General features: G+C 45.6%; 1 protein-coding gene and 1 long non-coding RNA gene across 2 annotated transcripts in view; one reads left to right on the top strand and one right to left on the bottom strand.

Annotated features, from left to right (window-relative positions):
* Positions 1-23,145, bottom strand: part of POLR1A (RNA polymerase I subunit A) — a 190,202-nt gene that overhangs the window by 98,744 nt on the left and 68,313 nt on the right. The window contains exons 19-22 of the mRNA XM_068275444.1: positions 18,796-18,894; positions 17,490-17,642; positions 8,527-8,609; positions 3,910-4,075 (exon numbers count right to left, since the gene is read on the bottom strand). Of these exons, the coding sequence (XP_068131545.1) occupies positions 3,910-4,075; positions 8,527-8,609; positions 17,490-17,642; positions 18,796-18,894 (501 nt within the window). The remainder of the gene's footprint in view (positions 1-3,909; positions 4,076-8,526; positions 8,610-17,489; positions 17,643-18,795; positions 18,895-23,145) is intronic.
* LOC137563248 (uncharacterized) overlaps positions 7,143-23,145 on the top strand; it is a 56,615-nt gene continuing 40,612 nt past the window's right edge. The window contains exon 1 of the long non-coding RNA XR_011030301.1: positions 7,143-7,178. This is a non-coding gene — a long non-coding RNA (uncharacterized lncRNA). The remainder of the gene's footprint in view (positions 7,179-23,145) is intronic.

Below are 23,145 nucleotides of genomic sequence, written 5' to 3'. Positions count from 1 at the left end.
CTGTTGTAGACACTACCCACTCTCTTGCATTTTAATTTCATTCACCCAGTGACCAACTGTGCCAAGTTTGAGAACCCTGCGATTAACAGTGTAAAAATGGCTGCATTTTCCCATTTAAAATGAATGGCTGAAATTTGATTGGCTGTTTTATGCTCCACCCACTTTTCCTGGATTTGTAACCTCAGTCACCAAGTGACCAACTGTGCCAAGTGTGGGGACTCTGGCTTGATTACTGTGAGAATGGCAGCCTTTTAATTTTTTTCCATCGACTTGAATTAGTGAAATCTGATTTACTGTTTGTAGCTCCGCCCAGCTGTGCAAAGGGGGGGGGGGGGGGGGGGGCGCGAGACCCCCAGAACATATCATCCCAGGTAGTAAGGGATCTGCATACCAAGTTTCGTTCAACACACACACACACACACACACACACACACACACACACACACACACACACACACACACACACTTTTTTATATATATAGATAAACACATGATGTAGCTGCAAATGAATATTACATACTAACCTATACCAGTTGCTGTCAGTTATATATCAGCAGCTGTCAGTTACAACTGAATGTGCAAGGTAATGTCCATGTTTCCCTATGGTTTAAGTGGGTGATATTACAGTTTAACAGTGTGCTGATCAGAAAGCGGTTATGGGGTAATGGCCATTTTTAAAATGGAGGATGTAGAAATCAATTGTTCACAGTGGACAAATGGAACGCAGGAGAGGAGAAAGAGATTGGAGTAGTAGACTACACAGGAGGTAAGCATGACCTGGGTATGGTTATTTTGACTTTTTATTTACAGTTCAGGTTCTCTTAAAGAGAGCCGGAAGCCAGGATCAGAACAAAAAACAGAAAACCCCCCTAAGGAGAGGGAAGGCTCTGGGTCCTATAGAGCCTACCCGTTCTCCTCCCAGTGTCCGCTTTCCCCCGTAGGGCCTCCAGTTAGCAGTCCACAACCAATTTGGCTGTAGACTGCTTCCTTCCGGGTCCGGGAGACTTCGGCAGCCTTCGGAAGCACTTAAAGTGGACCCAAATTAAAAATACAAGATTTCAGAAATAAAATCTATTTTCTAAATAATAATAATAAATAGCAGCCTTTTTTCAGCTGCATGATGACAAATATAAAATATTTTACATTTATTGGAGGAACCCCTCCCTTCCTTTCAAATTGCCGGGATTTTTCCGGCAAACTGGTGGAGTAGATGGTGTCCAGCAATGGTGGAATTACTAATGGCTGCCCCCAGTATAACCCTAGGTATGAAAAGAGAAGGGTGAAAAACATGCACTGAAATGCTCATAGGTTTGAAGGAGGAGTGTTTATTTATCTTTGTATGTGTCAGACTGGTGCAACTAAATATTTTTAATTAAAAAAAATTTTGGTTTGGGTCCGCTTTAAAGAGACTCCGTAACAAAAATTGCATCCTGTTTTTTATCATCCTACAAGTTCCAAAAGCTATTCTAATGTGTTCTGGCTTACTGCAGCACGTTCTACTATCACCATCTCTGTAATAAATCAATGTATCTTTCCCCTGTCAGACTTGTCGGCCTGTGTCTGGAAGGCTGCCAAGTTCTTCAGTGTTGTGGTTCTGTGATGCATCTCCCCCCTCCAGGCCCCTCTCTGCACACTGCCTGTGTATTATTTAGATTAGGGAAGCTTCTCTCTTCTCGCTTATCTTTTACAAGCTGGATAAATCCTCCTCTGAGCTGGCTGGGCTTTCACATACTGAGGAATTACATACAGGCAGAGCTGTCTGCACTCTGCAGGAAGAAACAGCCTGACACTTCAGTGGAAGATAGCTGCAGGGGGAAAGAAACACACAAATGATCTCTTGAGATTCAAAAGGATGGCTGTTTACAGCCTGCTTGTGTATGGATGTATTTTCTATGTGTGGACATACTGTACATCAACCTACTTCCTGTTTTGGTGGCCATTTTGTTTGTTTATAAACAAACTTTTTAAAACTGTTTTTAACCACTTTTAATGCGGCGAGGAGCGGCGAAATTGCGACAGAGGGTAATAGGAGATGTCCCCTAACGCACTGGTATGTTTACTTTTGTGCGATTTTAACAATACAGATTCTCTTTAAGCTCCTGAAGTCGGGCTGCTCCAAACTGCACACGTGCGAGTGCCCTCTCTGGTGCTCTCGCTTCTGCGCAGTACAGAACCGCTGGTCTTCAGGAGCCCGAGTGCTTCCGAAGACTGCCAAAATCTCCCGCGGTTGGAGATTCAAAACGTGGAGCCTGTGGGGGAACGAGGACACTAGGAGGCGAACGGGAAGGCTCTATAGGCCTTCACTCTCCTTAGGCGAGTATCTGATTTTTATTTTCAGCCTGGCTTCAGATTCACTTTAAAATAATACTCACCTGGCAACTCATTTAATTGGCTGTGAGTTCTTTGATTGGCATTTTCTAATCGGATTAGCTCTGTGCAAAGTTCTGTTTTCACCTATGCAAATTCAAGTTCCAGTAAAACTGCAATTGTATATCATTCAAGACGATAAACGAGGAACATTACGTGTGGTTACATTACAGAGAGATACCAGGAAAAGGTGTGATGGGCTGAAAGCAATCTAAACACTTATCTAAAAGCACTGCAAAACTGGTCTTCATAAAATCATATTGTAATCACATAATTACTTCTAGCACTCATCCCAACAGCAGAATCTTAAAGAGGCACTGTAGTGACAGTAAAATGCAGCAAATTATTCAGGATACCCACTTCTACATTAAAGGGAACCTAAATTGAGAAGGATATGGAATTTTCCTTTTAAAATACCAGTTGCCTGGCAGCCCTGCTGATCCTGTGTCTCTATTACTTTTAACCACAGCCCCTGAACAAGTATGCAGATCAGGTGCTCTGACTGAAGTCAGACTGGATTAGCTGCATGCTTATTTCAGGTGTAATTCGGCCACTACTGCAGCCAAATAGATCATCAGGACTGCCAAGGATGGGAACATCCATATCGCTCTCAGTTTAGGTTCCCTTTAAATATCCTGGCTTCATCATCAGAAACACTTCCTATATATATCCATTGCTGTATATTGTTAGGTAGCTCCACCCTCCCAGCAATGTTTAGCTATGCGGAATTCTTCCCACAGAGCATTCTGGGAGACCAGATATATTGTCTACTTGCTTTGGAACTTTCAGTGTAAAAAACAGCACCCGTCACGGTGCAGTTTTGTTACTGCCGAGTTGTAAGTCAACGGCAACAGCGCCTGTGCACCCCAGGCCACGCGTTCCTTCTTCTCGTTACCGTCCTGCAGCTGGCCCGGGGGGGGGGGGGGGGGGGGGGGGGGGGTTATTCCTACAAGCCTAGGGACAATTTTGCTGGAGGCAATTTTTTGGGAAATGTGGGAGGAACTAGAGCCCACAGAGAAAATCCCAGCCAACACGACGACGACATACAAACTGCGTGGAAGTGGTGTCCTGGATGGGGTTCCAATCTGCGACTCCCATGGTTACAAGGCTAGAGGACTTGCTGAAATTGCATAACACTTCTCACAACCTCCGATCAGCAGGATCCATAAACTTGGTCACTTCCAGAGTGCACCTCAAAACCTTTGAAGCCAAAGCTTTCTGTCATGCTGCCCCTACCCTTTGGAATTCCCTACCACACCCAGTAAAGACAGCCCCATCCCTGGAGCTATTCACTCCAGACTGAAAAGCCACCTGTTTAGCCTGGCATTTGCGGACTTGTAAAATTCTTCCTAAATTTACCAATCAACTAATTACTGGTCTGAGCCATGCTTATGCGCTTGGAATCCAATGGGAGAAAAGCGCTTTACAAATGTCTGTTATTGCTGTAGAGCGCCAATCACCAGGTTGCCAGAGACACAATGGCTGCAAATGGCGCAATGCTCTCTATCATGTAATAAATAATTCTAAATAGAACTGCCATACCTCATAATTCTCGCAAATGAATGGGAACTGCTTTGGTTGGAGAAACTGTGTCTTGGGGACATCCAGGCCATCTTCCCCATACAGGAACTGAACGACGCTGCCATCGCTGTCACGGACTGTCAGGTCGTACTGGACTACCAGTCCCTCTAGATGTTTAATAACACACCTACAAAAAGAGAAAAGGCCCGAGTCATTTCATTATAAAAATACACCACCTGAAAAGGGATTTCCACCTTACAGATGAATGTCCAAGCATGTAAGGCCCCGTTCACAGCGGTGTAGACCGCTTTGTAACACGTCTACTGCACCTCAGTGCACCGCCTATGCAATGTTCATATTGCGGTACAACGGAGGGCGGCATGATATGCAGACTCTTCCCTCTTTTTTTGGCAAGTATCTAATGCTTTACATACAATATTTTGAAAGCGCTACCGTGGAAATCTAATGTTTTGCTTTTAGGTTCACTTTACATGATGGCCACTCTGAGGGCAGCAAGCAAGGTCAGTAGTCAGCCATTGACATTTAGGGCCTGTACACACTGCTGCGCTGGTAAAATCGCATGTGTCTTTTAATTGCAAGGTCTTCTGAATAATCATGAAAATCGTGTAGACCTGAGGCTGTACACACTGGTGCAATGAGGTTTTTCTATTTTCATGAAGGCTTTGTGATTTAACAATCGCCTGCCATTTTAAAAACGCAGCGCAGCAGTGTGTTCAGGCCCTTAAAGGGACACTGGGGGGGGGGGGGGGGGAAACGAGTTGAAGTTACCCAGGGCTTCTAATGGTCCCTCATAGACATCCTGTGCCCGCGCAGCCACTCACCGATGCTCCGGCCCGCCTCCGGTTCACTTCTGGAATTTCAGACTTTAAAGTCTGAAAACCACTGCGCCTGCGTTGCCGTGTCCTCGCTGCCCCTGATGTCACCAGGAGCACACGGTGCAGGCACAGACCATAATGGGCCTGCACAGTACGCTCCTGGTGCCATCAGCGGGAGTGAAGACACGGCAACGCAGGCGCAGTGGTTTTCTGACTTTAAAGTCAGAAATTCCAGAAGTGAACCAGAGGCGGGGCCGGAGCATTGGGGAGTGGCTGTGCGGGCACAGGATGTCTGCGGGGGACCATTAGAGGCCCCGGGTAACGTCAACTCATTTTCCCCACCCCCAAACAGTGTCCCTTTAATGCAAATGTACTTGCACATGCATTAGAGAAATGAAAGGTAGATTCTAAAAGATAAGCAATAGCATAATACCCTTTCAAGAAAAACATTTCTTTGTTACAGCTTACCGAACTCCTGCAATAAATCTGCAGTGTGCCTATTTCCTGCTTTCTTGGAAGCAGACAAAGGGTTAACCTCCTGTGTTTACATATTAGCTGTGTCTGCCAAGGACTGAATGTCTGTCCTGACACAGCTGAGAGCTCAAGTTACACTTGTGATTAGTCACAGGTGAGGGGGGAATTAGAAAGGCTCTTCTCTCTAAATACATACAGGGTGCATTTCTCTCTGTTTTCCTCGTGTCCTGTGCAAGAGTTCAAGTACACTTTAAGAAACCACCCGAAAATTAAAAGTGAACCCGAGGTGAAAATAAATGAATGAGATAAACAATTATATTTATCGTCCTACTTCTTATTATTACTTTAAAGAGGAGCTGTTAGGTATAGGGTCTCAGAGAAAATAAACACATATATCAGTAGCTAAATATAGGCTGTACTTACATTACATATGCATTTCACTGTCCACGTTTGGATTTCACAGAATTTTTATATAGTATATGCAGAGAATGATGCTCCTGACAGCTCATGGCAGGTTCCATGTTTGGCTGTCTCCTATGAAGCCAATTGTGTCGTCATGTCCTGCCTGCTTCCTGATCACAGAAAAGCTCGTACTGAATAACACTAGTTTGCAGTGAATATTAATTAGCCATGTGGCTAGGAACAATAGCGGACTCCTGCAGTGTACTCTGCCGGGAGGGAGATTTATCAGTGCTGTGCACTGGACTGAGTTACATGCTATTGTTACTTGACCCTGTAACTTCTCATTAGCAGCCGAGGGGAGGGCCCCAGAATGCTTTGCAGCATGGTTTGCGGCTTGCGTCCTCTTAAGAGCTTGGGTCTAACAGCTTTGCTGATAAGCACACATCAAATGAATGAGAGATTTTTATCTTCACTATTGCCTTTTTGGCTTCCGTCTAAACTGTTTAACACAGGAGAATAGAGGTTTAAATTAGCTTCTGCAGCCTGACAGTTACTCTTTAAGTATACCATAGTTTTCTTTTATATTGAAACAATTACAAAGTACTTTGAATGTTTTACCGTCTCTAATCAGTGACAGCCTATTAAGTGCCCCAGACTTGAAATACATGAACTACACTACTGATATTTTTATATCTCTCTCCCCTGAGCTCAGAAGTTGTATTCTGCCAGCAAAACTTTTATGGCTGTAATTTGCTTATCAGTGATGTTTACTATATTCCCCACAAGCTGCTGACAAGACAGAAGCTGTCACTTTCATGCCTAAAAATTAACTCTTTCAGGCAGCAAAAGGAAACAAGTAAAACAGCCTAGTTATTAATATGTTTTGTACTGTACATACTTTTTTTTATCTCATCATGTCACATATCCACTCGGGTACACTTTAAAGAAGACAGACATAGCTTTATAGGAGTGCCAGGCGCTCTCTCTCTCTCTCTCTCTCTATATATATATATATATACACACACACGCACACACACACACAGGGCATGCCACTCTACCTCCCCAGCCAGAAACACAAGCTGGGACAGAAGATGAATCTGTAGTCCCAAATGTAGAGACCCTCAGCACAGCAAGCATAATCTCATAACCTCCCTATAGTTTGGACAAGCCCAGTGCCAAGCTGTCTGCAATTCAAAATCCTTTTTCTTACAAGCTGGAATTCTCATCTCCAAACTGTGAGTAAAGAGGAAATGTCGCGAAAATCTTAAAATGTAAAACACATACAAATAAGAAGTACATTTCTCCCAGCGTAAAATGAGCCATAAATGATTTTTTTTCCATGTTGCTGTCACTTACAGTAAGTAGTTGAAGTCTGACATTACCGAAAGATTTTGGACTAGACCATCTGCTTATAGGGAGGTTCTCAGGGTTTTCTTTATTTTTAAAGAGGAACTCCAGTGAACATCTTTACTGTTGGCAGATGATGCAGCTGCTGCATGGTTTTTTGGCAGTTGGAAACAGCTGTAAACAGCTATTTCCCACAATGCAGCAAGCTTCACAGACAGGAAACTGCCAAGAGTACGTACTTTTCTTGTTTCTTGTGGGAGAGGTTTCACCACAATATCAGTCATACAGCGCCCCCTGATGGTTTGTTTGTGAAAAGGAAAAGATTTCTCATGTAAAAGGGGCTATCGGCTACTGATTGGGATAAAGTTCAATTCTTGGTCGGAGTTTCTCTTTAAAGAGAACCTGTACTGAGTAAAAATATTTAAAATAAACACACGAGGTAACTTCAAATGAACATTACATAGTTACCTTGCCATCAGTTCCTCTCAGAAGCTCACCATTTTCTTCTGACAATAATCCCTTCCAGTTCTGACAACATTTTGTCAGATCTTAAATATATCTGTTGGTGTCCGTAAAATAATAGTTGTTGTTAGTTATAGCTGAGAGGAAAACTTGATGTACCAGGTAATGTCAATGTTTCCCTATGGCTCAAGTGGGCGATGTTACAGTTTAACTGTGTGCTGACCAGAAAGCTGTTATGGGGTAACGACCATTTTCAAAATGGAGGACAGAAAATTCCCTTGATCACAGTGAACAAACAGGACGCGGGACAGGAGAAAGAGATTGAGGAGTAGACTACATGGGAGGCAAGTATGACTTGTGTATGCTTATTTTGACTTTTATTTTCAGTTCAGGTTTTCTTTAAAAGCACTTAGTGGATGGCAGTTGCTCCGTCCAACTGCCAAAATAGTGTGCAGTGAGCAGGGAGGCTGGCCAGCATCTTTGTATCTTTTTCAGGGAATGTCTTTATAAAGAATAAAGGCCTTGCTGAGAATCCCCTATGGAGAGATGGGCTAGTCTATCTCCAAAACCTAAAAGTCCACTGGGGAATTGCACACCACCTCAGAGGTGCTGGATTAGCATATTCGTACAAAGAAGATCCAGAGAATCCGCACACCCTTGATGAACCTAGTTCAATGTTTTAATTCCATTCTGTGTTTTGTTACCTTGACAAAGGGGACCCCACGGGGCCCCGAAACGAATCGTTGGTTTATGGAATGGCATGTGTCACTTTTTTGGAATTAAAACATTGAACTAGGTTCATCAAGGGTATGCGGATTCTCTGGATCTTCTATCTCCAAAACCTGTCTGTAATGTCAGATTTCTACTACCTACTGTAAGTGACAGCAACTTAGGAGAATATTAGTGTATAGCTCATTTTACTCTGCGAGAAATGTACTTCTTATTTGTATGCATTTTAAATTTTAAGATTTTTGTGACAGTTCTTCTTAAGGAGCAGTTTTAGTTTAGAAACATGCCAGGTGGGGCACTTGCTGATCTTTGTTCAATAAAGACTGTGGATCCTCTATACAAGCTATAACCATGGTAACAGTCTACAAGCTAGAAATCTGATACACACCTCTGGAGGTATCCAGATCGACTCGTTTTCACAGCTGTGTCCACCAGACCTTCCCTCCCAGCCATACAATGAAAGAAGAATTCCTAGAATACAAGAAGGCATTCATTTAAAGCGGAACTGTGGTGAAAATAAAATAATAAATACAATTGCTTATTTCTTACAATATTCATTTATAGATTATTTAGTTAGTGTTTGCCTATTGCAAAATCTTTCCTCTCCCTGATTCACATTCAGAAATGTATCACAGGTGGTGAGATCTTTAGTCCTGCCCAGGGCCGGTTTAAGCAACAATGGGGCCCTAGGGCAAAATAAACCTGGGGGGCCCCCCCCCAACATATACCCCGGAACAAAAATCGGCATTAGGGGACCTTTTTTGCAGCTGGTATAGTCAGTGTGTGAAGTCCCAATCGGTCAAAGCTCCACATTTTTTTTTTTAAATTCCCACACTCTAAACATAAAAAAAAAAAAATTGGGAAAATAGGAAAAAATGCCAGGGATCTTCATACAGCCATATTGCGGCTGTATAGCGATCCCTGGCCAAAGCGCTGCGGCTGCGTATAGACCCCCTGGAAACCTCGTCAGGAAATTGATTGCGCTTTCGTTTGATACATGTAAAATTACACTACCGTTAGGTTTGCTACTAAAAGTTACATTTACCGCATTTAAAAACTATACTTTTTCCCTTCTAAACTTTAAAATCGATTTTCTCAAAAACTATAAGGTCTTTTTGAAAAATTGTTTTTTCCTCTTATTCCTAATGATCTCCTTAACATATCCTGCAAAGTTAGGGTTTCTAGCATTTAAGGTGGATTTGCTATTAACCATTAAAGTCGGCAGGTTTTTAAATGTGTTTTTTTTTCCTTTAAGACTTTAAAATCGATTTTCTCAAAAACTATAAGGCCGATTTGAATTTTTTTTTCCTCTTGTAGCCACTGGGGGCCCCTACAAGCTCTGGGGCCCTGGGACAGCTGCCTCCTTTGCCTTAATGGTAGCGCCGGCCCTGGTCCTGCCTGGTGATCTGTACAGAATGTTCGTTACTGAGAGTTCTATGCTCTTGCCAGTTGGAAAAGGCCTTTATTTCCCATAATACAATGAGGCTCACAGACAGCAAACTGTCAGGACCATGGTCAGGACATAACACTGGGGGGGGAGGAGTTTTAGCACAATATCAGCCATACAGAGACCCCTGATGATCTATTTGATAAAAGGTAAAGATCAGTCCTGATTGGGATGAAGCTCAATCTTGCTTACTACAGAAGGTGGCCACTTTTCTTTGTACAAAAATGAAAGCATCTACTGAATATTCTAGCGTATAAGGGCTGGTTCAGATGGACGTCTGCGTGGCGTCGCGTCTGGGGGCGTTGCGGCGGCTGCGCGGTCAGGCTTTCAGTAGCCTTCGGTCGCGTTCCGATGCGTTGCATTTTTTTTTCCCCTAGGGGAACATTAGCCGTCGCGGTTGGCCGCTCCCTGGAAGCTACATGTCGCTTCCAAAGGCAGCTCGAACGCGAACGAAAATCGGGACCCGAACGCCGCGTTCGGGTAAAAGCGTGCAAAAGCTCGGTGTAAACGCTCCCATTCACTTGAATGGGAGCGTTTACCGCGACGTTCCGAACGCTGCGGTAAACGCTCCGCAAGCGTCCATCTGAACCAGCCCTAAGACTACTTTTTAACCCTTGTAAATCTTCTGAAGAGTCTGGAGTCGTCTTATACGCCAGGTGTCATTAACCACTTGCCGACCGCGCACTCATACCGCGCGTCGGCAAAGTGGCAGCTGCAGGACCGGCGACACAGAACTGCAGGCTAATTAATCAGGAAGCGCGAGCGGCTGCTTCCTGTCAATTCACGGCGGGGGGCTCCGTGAATAGCCTGCGGGCCGCCGATCGCGGCTCGCAGGCTAAATGTAAACACAAGCGGAAATAATCAGCGGCCAGGGATCGCCGCCATGTGACAGGGGATAGCCTGTCACTGGCTGCACAGGACGGATAGCGTCCTGTGCAGCCCAGATTGCTAGAGGGGAAAGGTATGAGAGGGAGGGGGGGAATTTTGCCGCGGAGGGGGGCTTTGAGGTGCCCCCCCCCCCCCGCAACACCCAGGCAAGGTAGGAGCGATCAGACCCCCCCAGCACATCATCCCCCTAGTGGGGAAAAAAGGGGGGCGGATCTGGTCGCTCTGCCTGCACCCTGATCTGTGCTGGGGGCTGCACAGCCCACCCAGCACAGATCAGCTAAAACAGCGCTGGTCCTTAAGGGGGGGTAAAGGGTGGGTCCTCAAGTGGTTAATGCCGGGTGATATGCCCTATCCTGTTACCGCCTCTCAGATCTCGCTGCTGAGGACTGTAGTGGAGCGGCGCAGGTGCAAATGTGTGAGATCTGAGAGGCGGAGGAGGAGGTAAATAGGATACAAGGGTGAAAGAGGCGTGTTTTATGGGCACAGTGCAATCTATTCTTCCACACCGCTTTGATAAACAGGTAGACAAGGAGAGCTGACCAATCCACTTAGGGAGAGGGAGAGTTGACCAATCCAACCAGACAGTTGCCTATATACTGGGTACCACATACAGTACAGCACCAGTATCTGTTCCTAGCACCAGTATGCAGTATGTTTTTTAATTTATATTTGGTGCGTTGGAAGAGGGGTAGTTTTATACGGCAAGTATATCCCAAACTCTATATTTTGACTGGAAAAGTTGGGGGGTCGTCTTATATGCTCAGTCGTTTTATACACGGGAATATACGGTATATATTTATCACGTCTTGACAGTTGGCGAAGCCAAACAACCCATACCTCACATCACATCCCATGCAATAACCTTCAATTTATATTACAAAGTTCAACACCATCTTTTTATTTGTTTCAGTAAAGGACTTATCGTTTTCTGTTCACAGTATGAAGTCCAAGTGAATATGGGTCTCATGCTTAATATGGTTACTCAAACAAGCCTTGATTAAGCCTGGCACACATCAAATTTTGATTGGCCAATGATTAGGAAATTATACCACATCCATGTAGTATGGTAGCTTACCTACACAATGGCTATCATTCATAAAGCATTCCCGCATGCGGAAATGCGTAATACCGCTGACTTTACCGAGCACTGAGCAAGTTTTGTATTCATAAAGCCTCTTTCCGCATGCGGAGCTGACATTCCCGTGCAGAGTGACAACGTACCGCCTTGTGCAGTGTGGATACGCAGTTATCCAGAAAAAGTATCAAAATGTTCATTCATAAACATTTCCGCATAGCGGTATGCGGAAGGGGATTACCGATCCCCTGGATGTAGCGGGAAGCTTGCGGAGTACATGTAAGTGAATGGGACGGACCTCCCACACATCAGCAGAGAGAGCACCGCATGGAGGGACTCGGCCAGCTTTTCTGTTTCCGCATGCCTACCGCCCGCCTGCCGACACCATTCTCCAGAAAACCTCCGCACTGCTACCGCCCCAGGCACAAAGTTTATGAATGACCACCCAGAAGGATAAACTACCGACGGCGGTATTCTCCCGCACGGGTTCCCCTTACCGACAGCCTGTTCATGAATGATAGCCAATCTGTTTTTAGTATTCAAACTCTGTTTGCCCTCATGATACATGGAGGTGGTAAAATTGGTCAGTCTCTGGGCAATCAAAATTGGATGTATGTACCAGACTTCACACATAAAAATAATGCAATTATGCACAGCCATGCGTTAGCTCTGCCCTTGCAACGCACCATGCCCTTGCAACGCACCATTCAGGGGACATTGCTAGAGGCAGTTTGCTCACCGAAAGGAGTAAAGGCACCCATGCAATGCTCAATTTTCTTGTTTGATCGACCATTCGATTCAATCATTTTATCAGATCTGCAGAGAATTGATTATATTCCATTCTGCTCATTGTAAATTGGCCAATATCTGCCAGAATCAATAAATGTACTCAATCGAGCAGAGTGGAAAGTATTGGTCGATTGAAAAGGAATCAGCTACCGTTCTCATGATTACGATCAACACAAAGATTTTGGGCTACATAGCATGGAGGCACAACATCGTTCAGATCGGTTAGAGTAGGAGAATCGCCAGGATCTGGCTTGCCGTGTGTGGGCCACTAGTCAATACATCACACGGTTTTTGATCGCCCAATAAAGTCAATTCCTTGATCTCTCGATTGAAAATCGAGTAATGTATGGGTGCCATAATAGTGAGACTATTCTATGCCAACAATGCTAACTTGTCTGGCATGATTTAGGTTTATTTTAAGGCTGTTTTCACACTGTAAACTGGTGATGCGGCAGCCGCGCCGCACCGCCAAAAACAAGCCTTCAGGGAATACTGGGTTAGTACGCGGTATTTCCCATCTGGATTTGGGCCAAGCAGGAAGTGACGCACGTTGCGGTCAACTCCTGTTTTGCAGTATGCGGAAGTGCATTGAAGCGCATTGTAAAAAGACACTTCCGTGCATGCGTGCTGCAATGTCGCGTTGGTCATCTTTTTAAAATTAAGAATATCTACGCGCCATAGACTAACATGACTTCTGAGCTGACAGATCGGCAGAAGCCTTTCAGTGCTTGGCGGTGGGGTGCGGTAAAAATACCACACCACCCTGGTGTGAAAGGGCCCTAAGGGTTAGAGATTTGCTGTAGAGATGCAGTTCTGGATAAACGCCTGGCCAAAATGCAAAAAAAAAACCCAAAACCCATAACATTAAAGCGGAACTGTAGATACTTTTTAAACACATTGTTTCACTTACCTGGAACTTCTGCAAGCCCCCAGCAGCAGTCCTGTCCCACGCCGAGTCTCCGTTCCCCCGCTCCGCTCTGTACCTCGACTTGTAAGTCGATGCCAGCGCAGCCCTGCCAAGCATATCCTTTCTTCGCGTTCCCCTCTGCAATAGCGGGGAATGCGAAGAAAGGATACGCGTGGCCAGAGCCGCGCAGGCACAGTGGCCTGGCGGCGAAACCGGAAGTAGCTGGCGGAGGGAGAACGGAGGCTCATCGAGGAGCGGCTGCTGGGGGCTTGGGGAAGCCCCAGGTAAGTGAAACAATGTAAACCAAAACAAAAGGAAGCAGGCGGTTGGCACTACAGCGAGTGCGACAAAGACTACTCAGTTAAAAGGACATGCAGTGTGCACTGGAGGAAACGTATACACCTCTTCTCTAGAACCACAGCGTGCTCAAGCTAGGAACGTGAAACAGCAAGCAAGTAGGAAGAGCAGGAAAGCTGGCACTGCTGAAAGTGTTCAATTTATTGTAGCATACATAAAGTGCAGGCGTGCAACATCTTGCAAAATGGCATAAAAAGTCATCAACATACCCTATTCAGAGGAGGCGTGGGTGGTGGTGGGTGCTGGGCAAAGATGCCTGATGGCCGTTTCGCGCTGGGATAGCGCTTCTACGGAGGCTGCAAAGTTATGGGCAAAAGGCTCTGGTTAAATATCCTCCAGAGCCGTCATGTAACATTTACTTTCGGTGGCAGCGCCGCCCATATTTCCGCATCACGTGTGCGTACGTATTGACGCCTAGGCGTAATTCCGCATGGCGCCAGTGATGTACGCATGTCAATTGGATGCATGCGTACTGCATTATTATGCTTATGGCGCATGTGTCAAAATGGTCGCATTGGGAATCGGAAAACTCCCCCTAGCGGCCAAATTGAGGTAGGGCCCGACTCAGTCATACCTGCACCAGGGTGAAAGAAAGAAACAAAATGAAAAAGATAGAGGGGGAGAAAAGGAAGAGGGGAAAGGAACCAGAAAGAATTGCAAGAAAAACATGTAAGACGAAGTAAAGGTGGATGATCAGGAGATTCTGAAATAGTGAGACAAAGTGCATTATCCAAGGTGTCAGTACGTTTGGATCGTGCCCCACAAGAACGCAAATTACTGCTATCAAAGGTACAAGGAAGCCACAAGTCTTTAAATTGTGCAAAATCGAGAGGGGAGGAAAATGGGAGGTTGTGGGGAAGTAAAATTTCCCACTACCCCTGGTGAGTATTCACCATGGGGGCGAACAAGCCATGGATCGAGGGAGGGAGAAGGAGGACCAGCCACCGGTCATATTGCCACTCTCCACAAATTAACAGCAAAAATGATCATACATAGCATATAAGACAATAGACAGACAACAAATAGGACACATCAGAGGAGTCCAAATATGGGGAGGGAAGATACGGCCTCAGGGGTCAAGGAAGCATGACAAATCTGTGTGATCATTAAGGTCCAAAGGTCCCATAGCTTCCGATTGCAGAAACAACATTGCTTCTTCTCTTTTCAATCGTTTCTCCCTGTCTCCACCTCTTGATAATGGTGGGACATGGATAATTCCTGCAAAGGTCAGCTTTGTGGGATCATTACTATGGCTCTCTCGCATATGTTGGATCACTCTGGGGGAACCTTTACCTGATTTTAGGGAGTTGTAATGTTCTCTGAATCGTTCATTAATTGATCTCGTAGTTTCCCCTATATAAAACCTTCCGCAGGGGCACCACATTGTGTAAACCACAAACCGCATTTGGCAAGTAAAAAAAGAGCGCGTATTTCATCGAAGTGGGCCAATATGAAATTGGCAACCCACTACCATCTGACTGCATGATTTGCAATGTCCACACCTGTGGTTACCACAAGGGCCTCCTTCACGCAACCAATCACTACCACTTGCTGTTTTGAACTCGCTTCTGCTCACCAATGAGCCTATTGTAGGCGATCTTCTGAAAGAGAATAACGGTCCTTCAGTCACTAGAGGCTTCAGTATGGGATCCCTGGTCAGGATGTCCCAGTTCCTATGGATTACTTTCTTTATATGGTCAGCCATATTGGTGTAGCCAAAAGAGAAGGGAGTTTTTCGCTGTATGGGAAGATTCGTTGGTTTCCTCTTTAAGAGGTCTGATCTCGTTTTGTACTTGCTTTTGACATAGGCCTCTTGGATGTCCTGCTCATTGTAGCCTCCAGCCAACAACCTCAGTCCCAGCTCCTCAGACTGCTGGCGGAAATCCGCATCGTTAGCATTGTTACGACGCAGTCTGAGGAATTGGGAGTAGGGCAGAGTCCGGGCCACCTGTGCGGGGTGAAAACTCGATTTGTGCGATAAAGCATTGCTTGCTGTGGGTTTTCAGTATCCCTTGGATAATAACCTATCCTCACTGATTATTAATTCGAGATCAAGAAAGGCAAGAGAAGTCAGACGGGGAACACTCAGGAAGGGTAAAGGGCACTGGATGACCGATACTGAATCCAGTGAGGACGAAACTAAGCCCATCAACCCGCCCGATTCTAACACGAACAAATCAGATCGCCCTTTAGGCGGGGCACAAGGAGGGGGAGGAGCAAAATCAAAACAAAAAAGAAAAGGAAAGCATCTGTCCTGAGAGGACAAGAAGCCCCAGAGGGACCCAAAGCGGAAAAGGCACTGAATCTAACGGGGGGAACCCCTGAACCATTGGAAATCCTAAATCTCTCTGAACAGAGAAACTTTTTGCGCCATTTTGCAAGATGTTGCACGCCTGCACTTTATGTATGCTACAATAAATTGAACAATTGCAGCAGTGCCAGCTTTCCTGCTCTTCCTACTTGCTTGCGAAGTGAAACAATGTGTTTCATTTGAATCTACAGTTCCGCTTTAAGGCCCCTTTTACACATGCATTGCGAGTGTGTGTTGTGTGATTGTTTTACCTCAGGGCAACGCAACGGCAATGCAAGGCAATGGGGTCTAGAACACTTACTGTGTTGTGCCGGAAGTTTCCAAATCACCATTGAGCCGCTGCAAAGTCAACAGAGCTTTAGCGGACTTCTGCGGGGGCGGAAAAAGGTTGGTAGCGGTGTTGAAGTGCACGTGCGCGGGACGGGAATACACTGTGTGTATTGTGAGCCAGCGATTGTCAATGGACACACTGGCAATAAACCCTTGTGATCTATTTATCCTATGGTTTCGTTACTCTCTCGCTCTACAAGAGTTTGTAAGCAGTTTAACTCTTTGGGAAACATAAGGTCACATGACCACAGCTGCCCCTTTTCACGACAGCTAACAACAGAAGTCTTCACTTCTGTTGTTAGAAAAACCATACCCACTGGCATTAAAGTGGTCTGAAACTCCAACATAAAAGTTCAATAAAAATGTGTTTCCCTACTTTTTATTACTCATGCAGTTATCATATTTGCTTTTGTGCACAAGTAATATTGTCTGTTTACAAATTACAAGTTTCCAAAGTGTAGTTTATCGTACCCTGAGGGCTCGATTCCACTGTAGCGGTGCGGAATCGCCTGGATTCCACCGCAGAAGAAATCGCATGCAGGTGCGTTTTTTTACGCGTTATTTTACGCGATTACGCATGCGATTTCGCATAGGTTAGGCTATGTGCGTTTTTAACCATGTCACTGCCTGTGTTAATTTACATTGGTTCCTATGCGGAATCACATGCGTAATCGCGTAAAATAACGCGTAAAAAAACGCATGCGATTTCCCTATTAAATACATTAGTGGCGATTCGCATGCATTCCACTAGCAGGCGAATTCGTTGGCTCTTTTGTGCGTTTTTTCACCGCTCATAAAAACGCACCACGCAAACGCTACAGTGGAAACAGGTCCATTCACTTGCATTACATGTGCGAATCTGCATGCGTTGGACGCATGCAGATTCGCGTTAGTGGAAACGAGCCCTGAAAGCTGCCATTGCATTTTAATCAAACTGCTTCCTATTATATATTAACATCTTCAAATGAGCTATTCTGAAGTGTGAGTGTGAGTGAGTGAGTGAGTGAGAGTGTGTGTGTGTGTGTGTGTGTGTGTGTGTGTTATCTACAGTTTGGATGCGGATTGAAGCTGAATAGCAGGACAAAGTGCTTTTGTTTAACCATTTCAGTGATGTTCTGCTAAAAAAAAATAATTCTGGGATAGTAGCTTTCAAGCTGTGAGGAATCTGTTAGAGCAAAGTAGAAATGCTGACTTTCAGACCATTTTAATATGTTTGAAGAATGATAGAAACCTAAACAACAACGTACCGGAGGTTTGATGCCAGTGAGGAAGCGGCCTGTCACAAAGCCTCCAGATCGTGGTGCAAAGTCGTAGGGCTGGAAGCAAGGCAATGATTTCCCAGAAGGCATCAGTGGTGGTCGTCGACCTTCTAGCTCAATCTGACCCAACAGGCAGGAAATCTGTAAGACAGAACATGTCACGCCATTAGCATGCCAACAATTCAGTGATTGAAAATTCAGATCAACAGAGCAGATCTTTATTCATTCAATTCACTTTTTTTTCCAAGATCAGGACCGGTTCTCTCATGAAGCAAGGTAAAACACTTGCATTAGGTGCAGAGATCATGGGGTGGCATGTTTGTACTGTGTGTTTACACTTAAAGCATGCACTCAGAGGAGGAGGAGAAGCGAGAGGAGAGCAAGCGAGGTGAAGAGGTCATCATTGGGGAAAAGCAGCTTGTTGTGCTGTGTGAGAAGTCTGACAGTGAGTGAGGAGGGGGGAGGCAGGAAAGCAGCATTTCATTTGACTTGCACAGCAGAGGTGGCACTGCTTTCCTGACTGCGGAGGAATGGCGGACAGCTGACTGGCTCAGGGTGAGCAGTTTGCTTGTAACAGACTTGCAGCCAACCTGACTGCTGACTGAGAACATTAAATGAAGCAGAGTAAATCGTTGGGTCACTCACCGATGCTCCGACCCCACCTCCGATTCACTTCTGGAATTTCAGACTTTAAAGTTTGACAACTCTGCGCCTGCGTTGCCGTGTCCTCGCTCCCGCTGATGTCACCAGGAGCGTACTGCGCAGGCACAGACCATACTGGGCCTGTGCAGTACGCTCCTGGTGACATCAGCGGGAGAGAGGACACGGCAAAGCAAGCGCAGTGGTTTTCAGACTTTAAAGTCTGAAATTCCAGAAGTGAACCGGAGGCGGGGCCGGAGCATCAGCGAGTGGCCGCGCGGGCACAGGATGTCTGTGGGGGACCATTAGAAGCCCCGGGTAAGTTCAACTCATTTTCCCCCGACCCCCCTACAGTATTCCTTTAAGGGACAGGAAGGGATAATGTCTTCAATACTGTTTGCAGTTCAGTCATTAACCCCTCCTGGTCCCCAAATGCAGCTATTAACTTTGCGGGGAAGACTTATACTTGAGTCAATAAAAAAATTCCATCTTAAGAGGGTTGAATATTGGAATCGACTTGTATAAGTGGTCAACTTGTTCTCGAGTATATACGGTAGTAAATCATACAAGAATTTGCACTTACTAGTTATCACCTAGATTGATTTACTGAATTAAGCTTTAGGAAGAAACAAACTAAAGGAGATAGGAACGTTACCTGCATGGTATTCACTGTGGATCCTTTAGCTCCAGACTGAACCATCAGCTGCAGATTATTCTCTGGAAAGCGTCTGTGAAGACCAAGAGGCATGCATACCTATAGGACATGAGACAGAGAGGAGCCCTGTTATACCAGTGCACTCTGACAATTCACAGCGAAGCCTAGAAACCTCCATTCAACAGTCGCACCAAGCGAGGGAAAGATAAAAGGGTTACATACACATATGTAGAGGGTAAAGAAGAAGAGTCAAGTCCATGATAGGCAGTGGTGGCTGTAAACAAAAATCCTCATTTGTAAACAGAAAGGGCAATCCGATAACAGTTTTAGGTATAGAAAGAGTGTTCGTCCTGTTTCAGCCTTTTATGGCCACAGTGTGCTTAGACCCATTGGATGGAGCTGGAGCAGGGGTGTCAAATTCAATCATATAAGGGGACAAATTCTAAAGTCTAAGTTGAGGGCCAAATGGTTTGAAGGGCACCTCTCCTACCTACACTGGGGCAGTTTTACTGGGGTGCCTACTGGCTATACTGGGCTAACTGTACTAGCTACACTGGGCTAACTGTACTAGCTACACTGGGCTAACTGTACTAGCTACACTGGGCTAACTGTACTAGCTACACTGGGCTAACTGTACTAGCTACACTGAGCTAACTGTACTTGCTATACTGGGCTAACTGTACTAGCTACACTGAGCTAACTATACTTGCTATACTGGGCTAACTGTACTTGCTATAGTGTGGTAACTGTACTTGCTACACTGGGCTAACTGTACTAGCTACACTGAGCTAACTGTACTTGCTATACTGGGCTAACTGTACTTGCTACACTGGGCTAACTGTACTAGCTACACTGGGCTAACTGTACTTGCTATACTGGGCTAACTGTACTAGCTACACTGGGCTAACTGTACTTGCTATACTGGGCTAACTGTACTAGCTACACTGGGCTAACTGTACTTGCTATACTATGGTAACTATACTTGCTATACTGGGCTAACTGCCGCCGCCACTAGCCACGCCCCCCCCCCCCTCCTCCCCGCGCGCCAGGCCCCGGAGAAAATTTTGGTCGGTATAGTGGGCCCCGGGCTCAAAAAGGTTGGGGACCCCTGCTCTATTCCATGAATGTGCTTACAGCAAACTAGAAGTTACATTTGTATCGAAGGATGACAAATGAGATAGGGACTTGTAGGTCAGTTCTTATCCTTTATCCGTTCTCTTTTGTCCCCCTCTTTTCTCCCTGTGCCTCTTTTGTCCCCCTGTGTTGACTCTTGTCCCCTTCTGTCTCAGCTCGTCCCCCTGCTCTAGCCAGATATAGGTGCCTCCAGTATAGGTATCCAGGTATAGTTGGTGCCCCAGTATAGGTAGCTAGGCATAGGTGGTGGCTCAGTATAGGTATCCTGTAGCCAAATATAGGTGGTGTCCCATTATAGAAAGTCTGCTGTAGAGAGCTCACTCATCTGCTCCCCACGTTCAAGTGCTGATATCACTCTTCTCTCAGTGCTTGAACGCGGTGTGCTGGTTAGTGAGCCACCGGCCCGCAGCCAGCACATGCGGCCCTTCCAGCACTTTGGGGGGGGGCCCAGAAGCCCTGGGCCCCTCACTGCAGTGTCAGTTGTCCCCCCTGATGGCTGCCCTGCTTATAGATGTGGCCTACTGCACCTTTAAATATCAGTGGCCCGCATATAGAATAGCAGTGCTGGCACCACCCATCCACATACTGTAAAAGCCAGCAAGCAGTCATTTAATGGCTTCCAATCAGGTTCATCAGGTGACACTGCTGTCCAACTGGACGGCGGATTGTCACCTGGGTATGCTTCACTGTCTGGTTTACAAAGACGTTCTTCGGGTGCCACATGACTGAATGGCTGCTGCTGGGAGTTCTTCTCCAGGCATGATTGGGGGCAATCAATACCTAGATTCAATGTAATGTTTTTTCAACATAATTTTATGTATGTTCCGGCCCCCCAGCAGTCTGAAGTATGTTGACCTCTGCCCTTGCCCGAAAAAGTTTGGGGACCCCTGGTTTAAAGGCTCACTAACCCTTTGCAGGTGTTTTGGATGAATTAGCTGATTAGGGTCGGACACTTTGAGCCTAGAATATTGAACTTTTTCACAATATTCTAAAGGTCTGAGATTTAGATTTTGGGATTCTTATAAGCTGTGAGCCATAATAATCAAAATGATACCAAATAAAGGCTTGAAATATCTTGCTGTGCATGTAATGAGTATATTTCATATATTAGTTTTACCTTTTAAAGAGGTCTGAAACTCCAACATAACTTTCAATAAAAATGTGTTTTCATACTTTTTATCACTCATACAGTTCTCATATTTGCTTTTGTGCAAGTAGTACTATTGTCTGTTTACAAATTACAAGTTTCCAAAGTGTAGTTTATCTTGCCCTGAAACCTGCCATTGCATTTTATTCAAACTGCTTTTTATTATGTATTAACATCTTCTAATTAGCTGTTCTGAGCTGTTTGTGTGCTTGAAGTACAGAGAGCATCACAGAGAGCTCCTTTACACTTAGTACAATGTGTTTACACACATGTATCAACATTAGAATGCGAACAAAGATACTGTTATCTCCAGTTTGGATGCAGATTTGAAGCTGAATAGCAGGACAAAGTGTTATGTTTAACCATTTCAGTGATGTTCTGCTTAAAAAAAAATTCTGGGATAGGAGCTTTCAAGCTGTGAGGAATCTTTTAACCTCCTGAGCGGTATGGACGAGCTCAGCTCGTCCATCACCGCCGGAGGCTGCCGCTCAGGCCCTGCTGGGCCGATTTGCTTCAAATAAAAAGCAGCACACGCAGCCGGCACTTTGCCAGCCGCGTGTGCTGCCTGATCGCCGCCGCTCTGCGGCGATCCGCCGCGAGCAGCGGCGAAAGAGGGTCCCCCCAGCCGCCCGAGCCCTGCGCAGCCGGACCAATCAGTTCCGGCCAGCGCTAAGGGCTGGATCGGAGCCGGCTGACGTCAGGACGTCGGCTGACGTCCATGACGTCACTCCGCTCGTCGCCATGGCGACGAGGAAAGCCAAACAAGAAAGGCTGCTCATTGCGGCCTTCCTTGTTTGTTCTGGGCGCCGGAGGCGATCGGAAGAACGCCTCCGGAGCGCCCTCTAGTGGGCTATGAAATAGTTTTTTTTTAATTGAAAAAAACCCTCCCGCAGCCTCCCTGGCGATCTCAATAGAACGCCGGGGAGGTTAAAGCAAAGTAGAAATGTTGGCTTTCAGACCAAGCGAAAAAAGAAAATATGATATAATGAATTAGTTGTGTAATACGGATAATTTAGAATTTTTATAACTAGAATAACTTTAATAACTAAAATAACGGATAACTAGAATTTTAGTAGCAAAGAAAATATTCTAATATTTTTATTTTCAGTTATATAGTGTTTTTTATAACATTGCATCATTCTCTAATATTTGCAGTTTAGACACTACTCAGCATTCTAAATGGGTTTAAAAGTTCACTAGCCTGCTCTGGAAAATCTTCCCTGCAGAGGCAAAAAAAAAGATACATTGGCCTCAATTCACTAAGCTTATCTCCTGTCTTTAATAACGTTTCTAGAGTTGTTACCATGGTGATAAGGCATGTAGTATTCAGGAAACATTTTACCTTAGGCAAACCTAAAGTTAACTCTTCTGTCTTTAAGTTAACCTCCTTGGCGGTAATCCCGAGCTGAGCTCGGGGTATGCCGCCGGAGGTCGCCGCTCAGGCCCTGCTGGGCCGATTTGCATTCTGCAAAAAGCAGCACACGCAGCCGGCACTTTGCCAGCCGCGTGTGCTGCCCGATCGCCGCCGCTCCGCGGCGATCCGCCGCGTGCAGCGGCGAAAGAGGGTCCCCCCAGCCGCCCGAGCCCAGCGCAGCCGGAACAAACAGTTCCGGCCGGCGCTAGGGGCTGGATCGGGCGGCTCTGACGTCAGGACGTCGACTGACGTCCATGACGTCACTCCGCTCGTCGCCATGACGACGAGGAAAGCGAAACAAGATAGGCCGCTCATTGCGGCCTATCTTGTTACTTTCAATTGCCGGAGGCGATCGAAAGTACGGATCAGGAGCGCCCTCTAGTGGGCTTTCATGCAGCCAACTTTCAGTTGGCTGCATGAAATATTTTTTTTTTTATTTAAAAAAAACCCCATTTCAGCCTCCCTGGCAAAATAAATAAACCGCCAGGGAGGTTAACTCTCCAATCCTTAAAATAACTCCAGAGTTAAAGACAGGCTGTTCATTAACTGCGTGTGAAAATAACTACAGAGGAGGTAAATTAACTATAGAGGAGGTAACTTAAGGAATGCAGACATAAGATAACTCTCTCACTGTGTGGAGGTAAGTTTTCTCTTG

The sequence above is a fragment of the Hyperolius riggenbachi genome, chromosome 1 (genome assembly GCF_040937935.1).
Source record: "Hyperolius riggenbachi isolate aHypRig1 chromosome 1, aHypRig1.pri, whole genome shotgun sequence".
NCBI classification, from domain to species: Eukaryota; Metazoa; Chordata; class Amphibia; order Anura; family Hyperoliidae; genus Hyperolius; species Hyperolius riggenbachi.
Note: the sequence above shows the minus strand (reverse complement) of the source record. Positions and strands in the feature narration are given on the sequence as shown.